General features: G+C 40.6%; 1 protein-coding gene and 1 non-coding gene across 2 annotated transcripts; both read left to right on the forward strand.

Annotated features, from left to right (window-relative positions):
• Positions 1-283: 283 nt before the first annotated feature.
• On the forward strand, positions 284-13,695 carry PRSS35 (serine protease 35). The gene is made up of 2 exons (XM_087817146.1): positions 284-378; positions 10,649-13,695. The coding sequence occupies exon 2, from the start codon at positions 10,669-10,671 to the stop codon at positions 11,908-11,910; it is 1,242 nt and encodes a 413-aa protein (XP_087673272.1). The 5' UTR covers positions 284-378; positions 10,649-10,668; the 3' UTR covers positions 11,911-13,695.
• LOC148093081 (U6 spliceosomal RNA) lies at positions 7,167-7,270 on the forward strand. Its single transcript, XR_015714623.1, has one exon. It is a non-coding gene; the product is annotated as a U6 spliceosomal RNA (small nuclear RNA).
• Positions 13,696-15,250: the final 1,555 nt, after the last annotated feature.

The following is a 15,250-nucleotide window of genomic DNA, read 5'->3' on the forward strand; positions in this document are numbered from 1 at the left end:
CCCCACCCATCCCACCCCCTTCCTCCCCCCGCCCCCCACCCATCCCACCCCCTTCCTCCCCCCGCCCCCCACCCATCCCACCCCCTTCCTCCCCCCGCCCCCCACCCATCCCACCCCACGTCTGCCCGGCGTCATCACCCCCTTTCCCCTCCCATCGCCCCTCGGCGCCGCCGGGCGCTGCCTCTTCCGCAGTCTCGGCCGCGGGCTCCGGAGGCGCAGCCGGCTGCAGGCGGGCGCGGTGGGCGGCCCGGCTCGCGCTGTCCCCCGGCTCGTGGCAGCAGCGCCCCGCCCTGCCCCTCGCTGGCCAGCCCCGGTGACCGCCCGGAGGCTCCTTGACGCGAGCAGGGCAGCGCCCTGGGGACCGAAACAGCCTCACAGGTAAGGATGGGGCGCCCCCCGCCCGCACCTCTCAGCCCCGCCCGAGAGACCCCAGAGCTCGGCCGTCTCCCCGAAAGGCAGGACCCATCCGAGGGGCGCTGCTTTGACGGGCGCCAAGGATGGCATCGGAGCGAGCATTTTGTCCTGGAAGAAATGAACTTCTCTTCCAATAGGCAACTGTGCGCCTGCCTCTGCAGTTTAATATTAACAGTAACAATGTTTGCGTTGGGAAAATAAATGGAATTCTTTCTACTTAAGCAGTACCAGAGGGGAACCTCTTTATTTTTATGATTATTAGCAGATGCTATTGAAAAAGGTGTAAAACGCATTCTTCATAAAGTCTACTCTTGAAAACCTCTTTGGCAGAGTTACTATGAAAGCTAGACTCAATGTCCCCTCTCTCATCAACTTGGCTGCCCAGGTCAGCAAAAGGAGCAGTGGGAAACATTTTTAAAATGAGAAGGTGAAAAGAAATTGAAACGTGTTGGACTTGCTGTAAAATAGTCTAGCAAAAAATAATAGAAAAGGGGGGGATAGATGAAACAAGACTGGCAAAATATTGATAATTGTTGAAGTTGGCCGATGGGCACATGGGGATATACTTTTTTCTCTACTTTTAAAAATACTTTTTACTCTACTTGTATGTAGTTTGGACATTTTCTATAATAAAAAAATTTTGAAAGTTGTAAAAATATTCTTGCCAGAATCCTCTGAACTTTTCACACTGTCGTTGATTTGAAATAAAACTGCATGTCCTATCTAGGTGTGCCCCCCACCGCCTCTTTTATTAATCCTACTAACTTCTGAAATTCTCATTTTATCTCATGTACATTTGTCTCCAGAGAGGATTATAAAAGTCATATTTTGCTGCTTGGAGAATTATACTTAGAATCTGTTTTATAATTTGTAGGAAGAATGTTAAAATCCCAGCCAAATAAGACATCTAGGCTTGAAAGTAGTGGCCAAGCATCATTTGGAATTTTATTTTTTTAAGGAAATATTAGAGGAGTTTCTTTAGTGTGAAAGGGATTGAACTCTCCAGAATTTTATTCCAGACTGCTCAGAAACCTGTAGGCTTAAAAGAATCTTTTTCATGTTTTTAAATATGAGACTGTTTAGCCTATGTGCTTGGCACATAGTATGTGCTCATTATATGTTAAAATAAACAATTGCTAATGTGAGTTATTTTTCCCTATTGAGTAAATTATTTATCTTTCTCTGCCCAATGCTCAAGGCAAGCATATTGCATTTTAACAGCAGGATCAGACTCAGAATTTTGGAGGCTGAAGCTCCCTCACCTAGCACTGAGTTAACTGCAGATGAGAAATCTGAGATGAGAGATTAGGAAACAGCAAAGTCAAACTAGTGGTGCAAAAGTTATTTTATAACTTTGCCTAACTACAGTTGTCTTCAAAAGTTTCAAACGTGTTAAACTGATGCATGATTAGAAGCTCCTTTAAAGCCTGAAAAGTAGCAAACCTAATACATTTACAGACATTCTTTGCTTTCAAAGATCAACTTGCAAGATATAAAAATCAGTTTGGAGCCATATGCTGTGCACTTCCTATGTCAGTGCATGAGAGAGCCAGCATAGGGTTCCCTTGGGGCTCCCTTACTGCCATTCACCCCAAATTTGATTTACACAGAGCATATCCATTGCATAAATTGAAATGTACATGTCCTGGAAAAATAGCTGAAAAACAAAGGGAGGGTATTTTTTTATTGTGATGAGAAACAGAAGATGTGGGTTACTGTAAAACAATCAACTGTGTAACTTTACCATCTTCCTTTCCCTTAGGTACTGCCAAACTCTTAAAGCAGACATTACTTTGTCTCCATTCCTGAAACTAAACTGGAAAATCGTGCTATAGCATGATATTTTGAATAGAAATTGGCACGTTGTCAATGAACTTTCTTGCCATTTATTTTCAGCATAGGATCAGCGGAGAGCATATCCCTTAGGAATGGATTATAAAGTATTTGATAAACATATGTGAAATAGTTGGCAGGTTGAAGATTTTCCTTCATGTTGAAATGAACTGCAGCACATTTGGGGGACTATTTAGCAGTGCTGTAGGTCATCGTGGAAGTGTGCTGGCACTGCAACGATTTTCGGAAAACCACCTGCCAGAAAATTGTCTGGCTGAAGACAGCGTTATCAGCTCTCAGTTCATCAGGATGGGCTCTGTGGCCTGTAGATGGGTTTTCTAAATGTGATACATTCCATATGTGACAACCATTTTGTATATTAGCCAGTTAGACTTCTCCTCCTGCTGAATTCCACATGCTTTTAAAATAAATTCTATATCACAGCTCAGAAATGTAAACAATTTAAATGCAGGAGCTTAGATTTGCTATCACCAGGCTAACTTTGCCATCTAGTGGAAGCAATATGGATCGCAGGCAATTCCTACCCGGAAAGACTAGGAATTGAAGCTTCTTGAGGATCATTGATGAATACATTATTTGTGTTTTATCATTGGTGGTTTAACCTAGGACATTAGAGATGAAAGAGGTCTTAGAAATTGTCTAGGCTAACTTGAGAGCTAAGAACTATCACAGAGGATCTGAAGAGACTTTGAAATGGTGCATAGTCTTCAGTATCCGTTTGTTGAATAAAATGTATCTCCCCTTTTCCAATTCTCATCTCTCTTGGAATACTGCTCCATGCCTCCATAAAGTTTTGTTATGATCTGTTTTCAGTTCTAAAATTTCATGTCTGTATACTTTTCCTTAAAGTGAAAATTTTCATTTATGTTTAAAACTCTGAACCAAACATTTTTTTCCACTTTATATCCCTCCCTACTTTCTTTCTAAACACCCAGGGCAGACAACTTAAAAAAAGGTAGATTCATACCTTTATAAGTGTATTGATTTCCTATTGCTGCTGTAAAAAACTACTGAAAACTTAGTGACTTAACACAACACATAATCTTACAGTTCTGAAGGCCAGAAGCCTAAAGTGGGTCAGCAGGATTGCATTCCTTCTGGAAATTCAAGACGAGGATCTGTTTTCAGGTTGTAGAGGCCACTCTACATCCCTTGGCTTGTGGACCCTGCATCAGTCTGTCCTCTGCTTCCATCTTCATAGCTCCTTCTCACACTAGGCCCTCCTACCTTCTCATAAGGATCCCTGCGATTACATTGGGCTCACCTGGATAACCCAAGCTAATCTCATCTCAGAATCCTTAATCACATTTACAAATCTCTTTTACCGTGTAAGGAACATAATCCCAGGTTCTGGGAATTAGGATGTGGCTCTCTTTGGCCTAAACAATGAGGGACACAACAGTTAGAAATGTATGAAGTCCCTTATAAATATCTACCTATGTTTGGACTTCCACTGTTTTATATTAATATGTTGCTGCCATTTGTCAAATGTTTATTATGCTGTTTATTGTGTATAAATGATACATATGACACTAATTTGACATATATATATATATGTCATGTTAGTTCCTCACAAAAATATGTTAAAGTATTATCCCTATTTAACAAATGTGGAAAATAATGTTTGGAGAGATTAAGTAACCTTCACAAAGTCACAAAGCTAAAAAGTAGCAAGTGTACTTAAACTGATTTGATGTCAGTGCCCACTGCTTCCATAATGATTGAAACACCCCCATTCTCACTCTTCATATTCGTTAATGTCACTAACACCGTTATTTTCTTGTAGCTGAAATTTCATGCACTTTTTAACCTAAATGCTGCCACTATTCAATGTTCCGGTCAGTAATTAACATTAGTGAGGGTCTAAAGTGGGTCAGGAATGGAACTTCCATAAAATACCTTTTCTTCTCTACATCTGCCCCCAATTTGTGAAAGTGACTTCTAAAGTTTTTACAGGTGTTGTCCAAAACCTGACCCATTTAAGGCTTGCTTTACACTTGTTTAGTCTTACTAGTAATGAGCCCCCTCTCCTGCTGTGGCCTTTTGCCTAAGCCAGCACTTCTCTTTGCAGGTATTTAGAACATCTGGCCCCGGTCACAGTGCCTACCTGTTGTATGTCAATCTTTACTGAGCAGGGAGAGAAAGAGGGAGATAAAAGTGGAGGAGGGAGATGACTGGGGCATGTTTTCACATTTACGTATGTGTATAAATGTAGACAGTTGAAATCTTGGATGGATAAAAAAAGGACAGGCAAGTTGTAAAACATGGTTATGCAACCGTTGGTGTGTCCTGACATATATATTAAGGTAGAAGTTGGTGTTGGCCCTCTAAGGTCATTGGTCTGACTGAGCCGTCCCTGACCCACACTAGGCCCCCACCCTCCCTGAATTTTAACAGATTAATGCAAAATTCTGTTCCGTGACAGCATACTATTTATATACATGAATTTGGACACCTGCCTCACCATACATTACAAGGGACAGGCGAAATGAAAGGCCTGAGTAGGTGTGAATTTATCACCTTGTGAGGGAAAGCAATTCGGTGCAGGTCCCTGATGTTAAGCCAGCAGCCTCGTTTTTCATATGCAAGAAAAACAATTCATTTGAAATGTTTAATAGAGTGAGCAATCATCTAACCTTTCATTAGACCACCTGCCCTACCTGAGCTCAAGTATAAATATAATTATGTCATTCAAGTAATCTACACACTCTAGATAGACTCCTTCAAAAAGTTAGTTTTTTTTTCACTGCAAGTCACTCCCTTAGAATTATTATTTTGACATGGACTCTATTTCTTTTTAGGCTGAGGACCTGATTTGGTTCCAGAATTCCTGTGTAGATCCAGGCTATAAATAAGTCAAGGGAAATGCAATTTGAGTGTTTTGTGGCTGGGTAATGTTTAATCACATTTAAGTTTAGTAGTAATGAGAAAACTATATTACAAAAACACAGATATTTATAGGAAGGAGTAATTAGGAAAAAATTCATTTTGGAAGCCTCTAAAGTGAAGCCGTCCTTGAACAAAACAAAACAAGACACAAGAAAGAAAAAAGGGAGTTTGAGTGTGTGTTGGAAACCATCATGAAATAAAAGTATTTCACTTTTTAGAAAACTAGAAGTGCTATAACTTTGGCTTATGCGATAAGTTGTTTCAAGGTGATTTTTTAAAATTAAATTTATTGGGGTGACATTGGTCAATAGGATCATATAGGTTTCAAGTATACATTTCTATGATACATTATTGCACTGTGTGCCCACCACCCAAAGTCAAATCATCTTCCGTCACTATATATTTGCCCCCTTTACCCTTTACTGCCCCCCTCTACCCCTTTCCCTCTGGTAACCACCATATTGTTGTCTGTGTTTAATGAGTTTCAGTTTTATGTCCCACATATGAGTGAAGTCATATGGTTCTTACTGACTTATTTTGCTTAGCATGATACTCTCCGAGTCCATCCATGTTGTTGCAAATGGCAGTATTCCATAGTGTGTATGTATCACACCTTCTTTATCCGGTCCTCTAGGGAAGGACACTTTGGCTGTCTCCATGTCTTGGCCACCTTGAATATTGCTGCAGTGAACATAGGGGTACATATACCTTTGTGAATACAAGTTTTCAAGTTTTTCAGGTAGATACCCAGGAGAGGAATTGCTGGGTCATATGGAACTCTATTTTTAATTTTCTGAGGAACCACCATAGTGTTTTCCATAATGGCTGTACCATTAATTCACCCACGAAGGTAGACCGATCATGATTAAGGAGCCTGCTATTTATGCTTACCATGCTTTGGGCTCACTGCTGAGAGCATATATCATCTCATTTCACCCCCGCAATTATGCTGTGAGGTAGAGATTATTATTATCTCCACTTTCCAGGTGAGGAGTGAAACTTAACTGAACTTAATGAACAGCCCCAATCCATTTGCCTCATAAGTGGTAAAGATGAGACTTAGCCCAAGTCTTCTTCTCCTTGGTCTGCACTTGTAACCACTATGCTGGTATCAGTACTCAAATATTCTAAATACTATCAGCAATCACATTTCTGAGACAGCATAAGCAAAAAAAAAAAAAATAGTAATAATAAGTCATCTTTTGTAGCTATGTGTGGTTATTTCTGTTAACATAGACCAGGTACAAATGTGCAGTAGTATTTGCTCTATCAGTACAAGTTCATCTGCATAGCCTGATATTCTTCCTTCCTAATTCCCTTCTACTCCGTTTATTTCCATGGCCCAACCCGTAATCAACTGTGTGCACACTGACTCATGGTGGAGAGCCATGACGACTTCATTAACCAAAACTGGAATTTGAATTCTCAAGTCCAAGCCATCTGGAAAATGACAGTTAAGGTCACAATTATAATGGAAGATTGGAAAAAGGAAGAAGAGGAAGGAAGATAAGGGACATTAAAGATTTCAAAATATTATAGCTGCTGCCCCAGTGGGGACTGTATCTCTAGGTTCATGAGTTAGTGCTTTTTGGACGTTGGGCATATGTAGATGTATCCACTGAACCAGGGTTGCTCCATCAGTAAGAGCTGTCATTTGCATTACATTGACATTTTACCACAAGGCAAACTTAGATTTTCCAAAAGAAAGCATCCATAAACATTTGTCCAATTTTAAATTACAGGCCAAATTAGGCTAACTAAATCCATGTCCTCTTATTACTGTGATTCTGAGGTCGTATTACAAGGCTCTGCCCTTCCCATGCCCAAGGATAGATGTGGGCATGGCTTTTATTTTTGTGGGGCTCACTCAAATGGCACCAGACAGGGCTGGCAAACTCATGCCACTGCATGGTCTGTGGCATCAGATGGTGGAGGCATCACACACAAACCTACTTGATTTGACTCTTTTCAGATATATTATTAAGTCATTTAAACAAAAGTAAGTTATGGTGCTCGCTTTGGCAGCACATATACTAAAACTGGAACGATACAGAGAAGATTAGCATGGCCCTCTGCGCAAGGATGACAAATTTGTGAAGCGTTCCATATTTTTAAATTTAAAAAAAAGTAAGTTATGTTTTTTCTTTATTAAGCCACTGACCCATTCAATATTAGCAGTTGCTAACATAGTAAAAGAGAAAAATTCAGAATAAATTTATTTTGTATACAAACATGAAGCAGATTGAAACCCAGTTATGCAATCATCCCTGGAAAGACTGCCTCTGGTGTGTGGCTCAAGCTACTACACCAGGGCCTTGGCTGCTACGGTGGTTCTCAAACTGTATTGAGTATCAGAATTGCCTGGAAGGCTGGTTAAAGCACAGATAGTTGGGAACCTGCCCTCCTCCTGGAGAGTTTTGGACAGTAGGTGGTTGGGCCCTGAAATGATAATTTTTAACAAGTTCCCGGGTGATGCTAACACTGCTAGCTACTCTGGGGACTACAAGCTGGGCATCCTTTGCTATGACAAGGTTTATAGTTTGTAATACACCAGTACAGAATTTTATTAACAAATTAATAACATTCTTTGAGTAGTTCATGTTTCATTTTGAGTCCCAAGTCAAGAAGAAACCAATGTCTCAGCTCAAAGCAGTCAGGAAGGAGGTGTTTCTCCTTACTCACAGGAGGGTCAGCCTTTTTGCTCTGTTCAGACCTTCAACTGATTGGACGAGGCCCACCCACATTAGGGAGGGAAAACTGCTTTATTCAGTCTACCAGTTCAGCGTCAGTCTCATCCAGAAACACCCTCACAGACACACCCAGGGAAATATTCAACCAAGTATCTGGGTACCCAGTGGCTAATCAAGTTGACATAAAAGAATTACATGGGGCTTTCTTAAAATCTTCCTACAGAATTATGGCACAGAGCACATGTTTTATTCAGTAAAGAGTAGGGAGACTTCTATATATTTGGTTCATGTTCTAGTTCAACGATTTGTATAGTAGAAGATCATCTTGTCACTTATTTAATATCTGCATTCTGCCTTTCTAATCCCTAAGTAGATAAAAAGTTGCAAGACTAAATTAAATCATACTGAAAAAAACCAAAACACTAACTGGGAAACAGTACCACAGCACCATGATTAAGACATCTCTGTTTTGCCTAGGAATGACTCTCCCACATTTATTACTTCACAGACCCTTAGTATCAAGTGATAATATGTACAAAGTGATTCTGTGTATTTCTCAATGAGGTTCTTTGGCTGACTTTCAGTCTTCGATGTAATAGTAAGTACACAATAGACAGCTATTCTCAAAAAGGGAGAAATGAAAAATCAATTTTTAAAACTTGTTTCCCGATTTTAAAAACTTGTTTTCCAAAAAACTCCCTTGACTGAAATTTTGCTAAGAATCAAGTAGATAAAATATCTCTCTCTTTTTTATTATCTGTTTTGGTCTGTTGATAAGCTAAGAGGCAATAAATAATGCTCTGAATTAGCTGGGGATTTTTTTTTTGGCAAAGACATCGTTTTTTTATCTTGGGAACTAGCCAGTTAAGCATAGGCTTTTAGGGTCTCAGTAGAATGACCGAGTTGTTGGCCTTTTCCACTCCAATCCACTTAAATAAAATTGATGAAGTATTCATCGTGAAAACTGCATAGAAGATAACAAAAGAGAATACTAAGTGGCTCCACAAAATCATTATCAGTATAATTACTGCTCTGTATGACGTTGAATTTGCCATGGTAATGATTAGAAAATATTGTGAAATGAGCGTGGATTCTTTTCCAAAGTATATTCTTTATTGAATTTTGGGCAATATCCATTATTTCCCCAAATAAAACAAGTCACAAGCTACTTAACAAAACAGTCTAATATTAACCAGAATCACCATCACTCAGCATTCAAGTGTGAGCAGATACAAACAATGGAAACTGCAAAACTACTATGTAACCTTGCTGAGGCCAAGTCATGGTAAAGATGATTATAAATTTGTTTCATATGTTCAAATGCATGGGGATTCAAATTAATTATGTCATATTTTGGTGGACATATCATGTTTAAACAATAAAGAGGTTATGCAGTATGTGTTTTACCAAAGGAATGTTATTAGTTTGTTAATAAAATTCTGTACTTGCACGTGATAAAATGAACTCTTGTATCAAGCGATGCCTGTGTTCAGCTCTGCGTCAGGGACAACCTGTGGTTTTCATGCTTGTGTACAGGATCCTATGGGTGTACCTTGGGTTGAGGAACATTCCTAACATTCTTCATTACTTTTGTTTTCCATGCCAAAAAAAAATTGTCAGAAAGCATTGAGAGTCCAAGTCTTGTAAGTCTTGTAGTGAAAAACGGCTTGGAGCATAGCTTACAAATTTCAAAATTGCTGCTCCAGAGTGCTACCCCCCCCCCCTCAGGAAGCAACAGCTGACAAACCTCAGTTCCACTACACAGATTTACATACCCATCAGCCTAGAGAGACAGGAAAAGAGGGTAAGAAGATGTAAACACTAGAAGAGGTAATATATGACTTATCAGTACTGGCAACTTTAAAAGCACTTAACACAAAAGCACTGCTCTTAGATGAGGAGACCCATGGTGAAAGGGACTATATTTAACCGTGATCATGTTCCCCCAAGTGGCCAATTCAGAATCATAGCCCTGCTCCACAGATTCTTGTAACTAATTTTCACATAAAGATCTCACTATGAAACTTTTTTTGTATGTTTTTTTGCTTAGAGGGTAGTTCCAGGCACAACTTTGTTTAAAAAAAAAAAAAAAAAAAAAGTACAGGGCACATTTTTCTGACTTTAGCGTAAAATGGCCTGTGCATACTTTCTTTTTATGATAAGGGGTTCTGCTTGTAAAAATCAATGCCAGTCAATAGCAGATGACCCCGTTTATTTATTGAAAAAACCTCTACTGCTTTTAGAATAGTATCTGGTGATTTTAATTATGTCGTCAATCAGCTTGGTCTGCAAACCATGGTCCAGGCAAAGTCTCTGTATTCTAATGAGCGTCTTTTTTGAGCTCTGTGCTAGGCATTTACATTCTAGAGATGAGGAATCTTATGATCCCTGCTTTTAAGGAGCCAACTGCAGGGAAAGTGCAGGACATCTCCTGCTATCTTTATGTCTAAATCATCTGGAAGAAAGTTGTAGGAGACCTGGGAAGGAAGAGTGGGGCTGTCTGGCCCTGCTCTCCCACACGTTGGGCCTCCGGGGAGGTAGAGGTGGAGATGGCAGATGCGGGGAGGTGAGTAAGGGCTGGTGGAGGGAAGGTTGGGTGAAAAACAATGTACTGATTTTGGAAATTTGTATGAACCTACTTAGCAGGGTGTTTCATTGCAGTAAAACCTAAGTACGTTGGAAATAAGGTCTCCTATTTGTGGGGAAGGCACATATAGGACCAAGGCCTAACTGACATGGTTAAGGAACATTTAAAAAGAAAACATTCTAAAGTTTCTCTTTCCTTTTTTTGTTTTTTTTAGGGACAAAAGAGAAGAACACAATGGAAAATACGCTGTTTTGGTTGATATTTTTCACCCTTGGGTGCACCCTCATCGATGGATCAGAGATGGAACAGGATCTTACGTGGCGTTTGAGAAAAGTACCCCGGGTTGTCAGCGAAAGAACTTTCCACCTCACCAGCCCCACGTTTGAGGCCGACGCCAAGGCGGTGTTAAAGAAAGTGTGTGGCATTGAGTGCCGACGACAGCTCCCAGCCCCCAGCCTTTCCGACCTGGAAGAGTCCCTTTCCTACGAGACCGTCTTTGAGAACGGCACCCGGACCTTGACCAGGGTGAAAGTTCAAGGCCTGGACCTTGAGCCAACTCCAAATACCACCGCGAGGGGGGCGCCTGTTCGGAGAAAGAGGCAGGTGTACGGCACGGACAGCAGGTTCAGCATCCTGGACAAGCGCTTCTTAACCAGCTTCCCCTTCAGCACGGCGGTGAAGCTGTCCACGGGCTGCAGCGGCGTCCTGGTCTCCCCCAGGCACGTGCTCACGGCGGCCCACTGCGTCCACGACGGGAAGGACTACGTGAGGGGCAGTCAGAAGCTGAGGGTGGGGCTGCTGAAGGTGAGGAACAGAGGCGGCGGCAAGAAACGCAGGGCTTCCCGGAGGAGCCGGAGAGGCGCGGACGGCGGCGCCCCGGCAGGGGGCGGCAGAGCGCGCGGGGAGGAGCGAGCCGAGGCGGGCGGGCCGCGGAAGGGAGCCGCGCGGCGCCGGGGCGCGGCCGCGGGCAGGCCCTCCTTCCAGTGGACCCGGGTCAGGAACACCCACGTTCCCAGAGGCTGGGCCGCAGGCCCCGGCGGGGACGCCGCCCTGGACTACGACTACGCCCTCCTGGAGCTGAAGCGCGCGCACAAGAAGCGGTACATGGAGCTGGGCGTGAGCCCGGAGCTCGGGAAGCTCCCCGGCGGCATGATCCACTTCTCGGGCTTCGATCACGACCGGGCGGACCAGCTGGTCTACCGGTTCTGCAGCGTGTCCGACGAGTCCAGCGATCTGCTCTATCAGTACTGCGACGCCGAGTCGGGCTCCACCGGCTCCGGCGTCTACCTGCGCCTGAGAGAGCCCGAGAAGAAGAACTGGAAGCGCAAAATCATCGCGGTGTACTCGGGCCACCAGTGGGTGGACGTGGCCGGCGCGCAGAAGGACTACAACGTGGCCGTGCGCATCACCCCGCTCAAGTACGCGCAGCTGTGCCGCTGGATCCGCGGGGACCGCGCCGACTGCGCCTACGGGTAACGCGACCCGGCCGGCGACGGGGCAAATCCCGGGGGGGACCGGTCCTGGCTACTGTAGCAAGAGCGCGTCCCGGGGTATGCCTGGACTTGAACTCTTCTTAGTAGCATTTCGACATTCCTATTAAGTTACTTTTTTAAAATTAGGAGATGTTCCTACATTTAAAAACTGTTTAGGTCAAGATATGGACACTAGGATGGGCGTTTCAATGCCAAGCGTATATTCTTCTTTACATGGTCGTAAGTTTGGTTTGTGGGGGGGGGGGGAATGGTTTGTTTCTGCCTTCTTAAAAATTAGACACTCATTTACCACTTCAAGCCGGTACTATAAATAATGTGATTTCTCAATGGACTTATTCTCAGGGTCCTACTCTAAGAAGAATCTAATAGCATGTCGGTTACATGTTAAGTGTGAAACTGCATAGACACAGGTAGTCAGTAAAATTTAAAATCGAGTTGGAGACAAAAATTTACAGCAGTACTACTCTGAGATGGACCCATTCAGTTCATGACTCAGTGTTTATATTATTTTCTCTTGGGTCTGAGAAAATTAAAAAAAAATTTTTTTTTAAGAATTATAAGGAATAGCTTTATCAACCAAACTATCAACTATTTTACTGCTTTGAAAAATATCAACTGAAGTGTGTATTATTTAAAATGGGAAAAATACTTCATCCTATGAAATAAATTTAGTTTAAAAAATAGGGAAGCTGAGATTTTTTTAAAGATCTCAAGCTTTTATTTAACTAGAATTCCAACCATGGACTTTCCATGCATGCGTAGGGGAGACAGCTCAACAGTTGTAGGTGATCACTTGTTGAAAGGCACATCATTTTATGCTACACAATATCCTATGTATTTTTAGGACAAGCTATTCTTGTCTTTTTCAAGAGAGCCCTTTTTCCCCCTTGACAAAATTCAGTTTTCCATGTAGGGCCGTAGGCAGATTATTTTGGCGAATTCTCTGATTAGTAATTTTAAGTAAATTCCTTAAAATAAATATGATTTAAGAATAATTTTTAAAAGAAGGTTCTGATGATTTTCATTAGGGACCAAGGCAGTTCGCTGACTCTGGCCATTATGGCAGCCTCAGCCGACAGAGAGAGTCCAGTGGCTGCCCTGGGGCACTTGCTACATATTTCCTGAATGAACAGATATATTTTAGCTGAATGGCCGTAAAAGGGCATTAGTTCAGGCTCTTATTTTTATTTTTTAAATCCTCACCTGAGGATATGTTTTTTATTGCTTCTAGAGAGGGAGGGAGGGAGAGGGAGGAAGAGATAGAGAGAAACATCGCTTGCTTGCCTCATGCATGCACCCTGATGGGGGGAATTGAACCTGAAACCTGGGTATGTGCCTTGACCGGGAATTGAACCTGAGATCCTTTGGTTCATGGGATGATGCTCGAACCACTGAGAAACACCGGCCAGGGCCAGGCCCTTATTTTTAAAGGGCTTTAGTGACTTGTAGTTTAGCGAACCATAAAATTCAGGAGTTGCAGGCCTAGTCGCTGGTCTGTTCTTCCCGGCGGCTTCAAGGGCACACATTCTCTTCTGTCACAACACACCCAAGCCACTGATTTTGCCGGAGTTCGAATTTATTTTATTTGTTATTATTTTTATGAATGGGGAGCTAAGTCCTTGATTAGTATGCAAAGGAATATTTGATCAGATTATGATAAACTGATTTTGTAAATGGTGTCCAAAATAGCTGAAATTCAATACATGTGTACGTTCTTTTATAATGTGAGTTGGTTAAAAATCATTCAATAAAAAATTTAAAAAGTAAATTAGTTATAACTCTTATTGTATCTGTATATATGTTTTTTATGTAGGGTTTCAGCAAGTATTAAATTGTCATTTATTTAAAAATGATTCTATTTATTCTAAACACATTTCACTGAGTAGTATTTTACCATTGGTGCTAGTGGAAGAGGGCTACTGACTCAAAAGTTTTGTTCAGATCTTTTTTGGAAAATCATCTATATGATCACTGCAATGAAAGATGTTTCAAGGCGAATTTTGCACACTTATTGCAAACACACACACACACACACAAACAAAACTTCATCTTAGATTCTTACAAATTAATTCCTGGGATTTGAGTAAATTCAGAGTAATTTAGGGTGTTTAGTGTCAATAGTTTGGTGTTTAAGGTTAAATTCTGAATATACATAAATTCCTTAAAATCGTTGTGCTTCTCAAAAAATATAACATTTAGCTCATTTTCTGTGCAGAGGTTTATTTGGTTCTCCCATTCTTTTCTCTTTTCTAACTGAATTATGAATTTTATATGATCTAAATGTTATGTTTAATAGATTTGAAATAGAAAATTAATTTGAATTCACTTAGCTAAACACACTGACACACACTGATACCAACTGTGTGCAAAGGACTATACTGACTTATTGTTTAGAAAAACTTATCAATGGTTGAACTGAAATAACTATTCACAAAACAACTGAAATTTAAAATTGTGGGTTTTTTTCTTTACCCAAATAACATTTTGTTTTGTTTTATGTTTTTTCTTGCTCAAATGGATAAATGTGTGGGCAGAATAATACTTTTCTTTTCCTTTTTAGTATGATTTTTAGTTAAATCCCAAATGTTCATTTTTAAAAAGATTTAAACGCAGGTATGACTAAAATCAGCATTCTGGACAAATCATTACCCTTTTCATTTGTAGATCAAAGAATTTTTTGAAATTTTATTTTCTGGAAAGAATGTCAGGGTTAGAAGAGACCATAAAGATTACCTAGTTTATCTTTGTATTTTAGATTTTAATTTCCCTTCACAGCAATTTCTTTAACTGGTCATCCAGTGATTAAAAAACCTAAATATTGTTTAGCTATTAAAATTAATTCAGTAATATAACATTGTTTTAATTTGTTAGTTCAGTTTGCTACAAACTGTAAATATTATATTGTGTTTCTCTTGATTTTATCCCAATGTTGATCATTTCATTATTCATAATTCTTTGGTCTTATGCTAGTAAACAACTATTTATTCTCCTCAAAAGTGAATTGTGATCATAAATTAAGAATATTAAGAAGTAAGTCCATGGAAGGAAGCACTGGGCATGAATCTATAGCTATAAATAACCTGGAAATAGTATCATTTTTTAATATGGTTTCCCTATAACAATTACATTTTGGTTACTGATTTTATAAAGCTCAAAAACTACTTTCTAATATCTCCAGTTAATTAACAGAAGAATCTTTTTAATAAACTGGTTTTTATAGCTAGAATTGCTCTTTCTTCAATAGGCAAATTATAAAGTTTAGAAGGATTTAGGAGATTTGGTCTAATTGATGGTGAAATCTTGTTCTCATCAGATGGGGTCAC

Source organism: Miniopterus natalensis, chromosome 5 (genome assembly GCF_054644295.1).
Source record: "Miniopterus natalensis isolate mMinNat1 chromosome 5, mMinNat1.hap1, whole genome shotgun sequence".
In the NCBI taxonomy this organism is placed as follows: Eukaryota; Metazoa; Chordata; class Mammalia; order Chiroptera; family Miniopteridae; genus Miniopterus; species Miniopterus natalensis.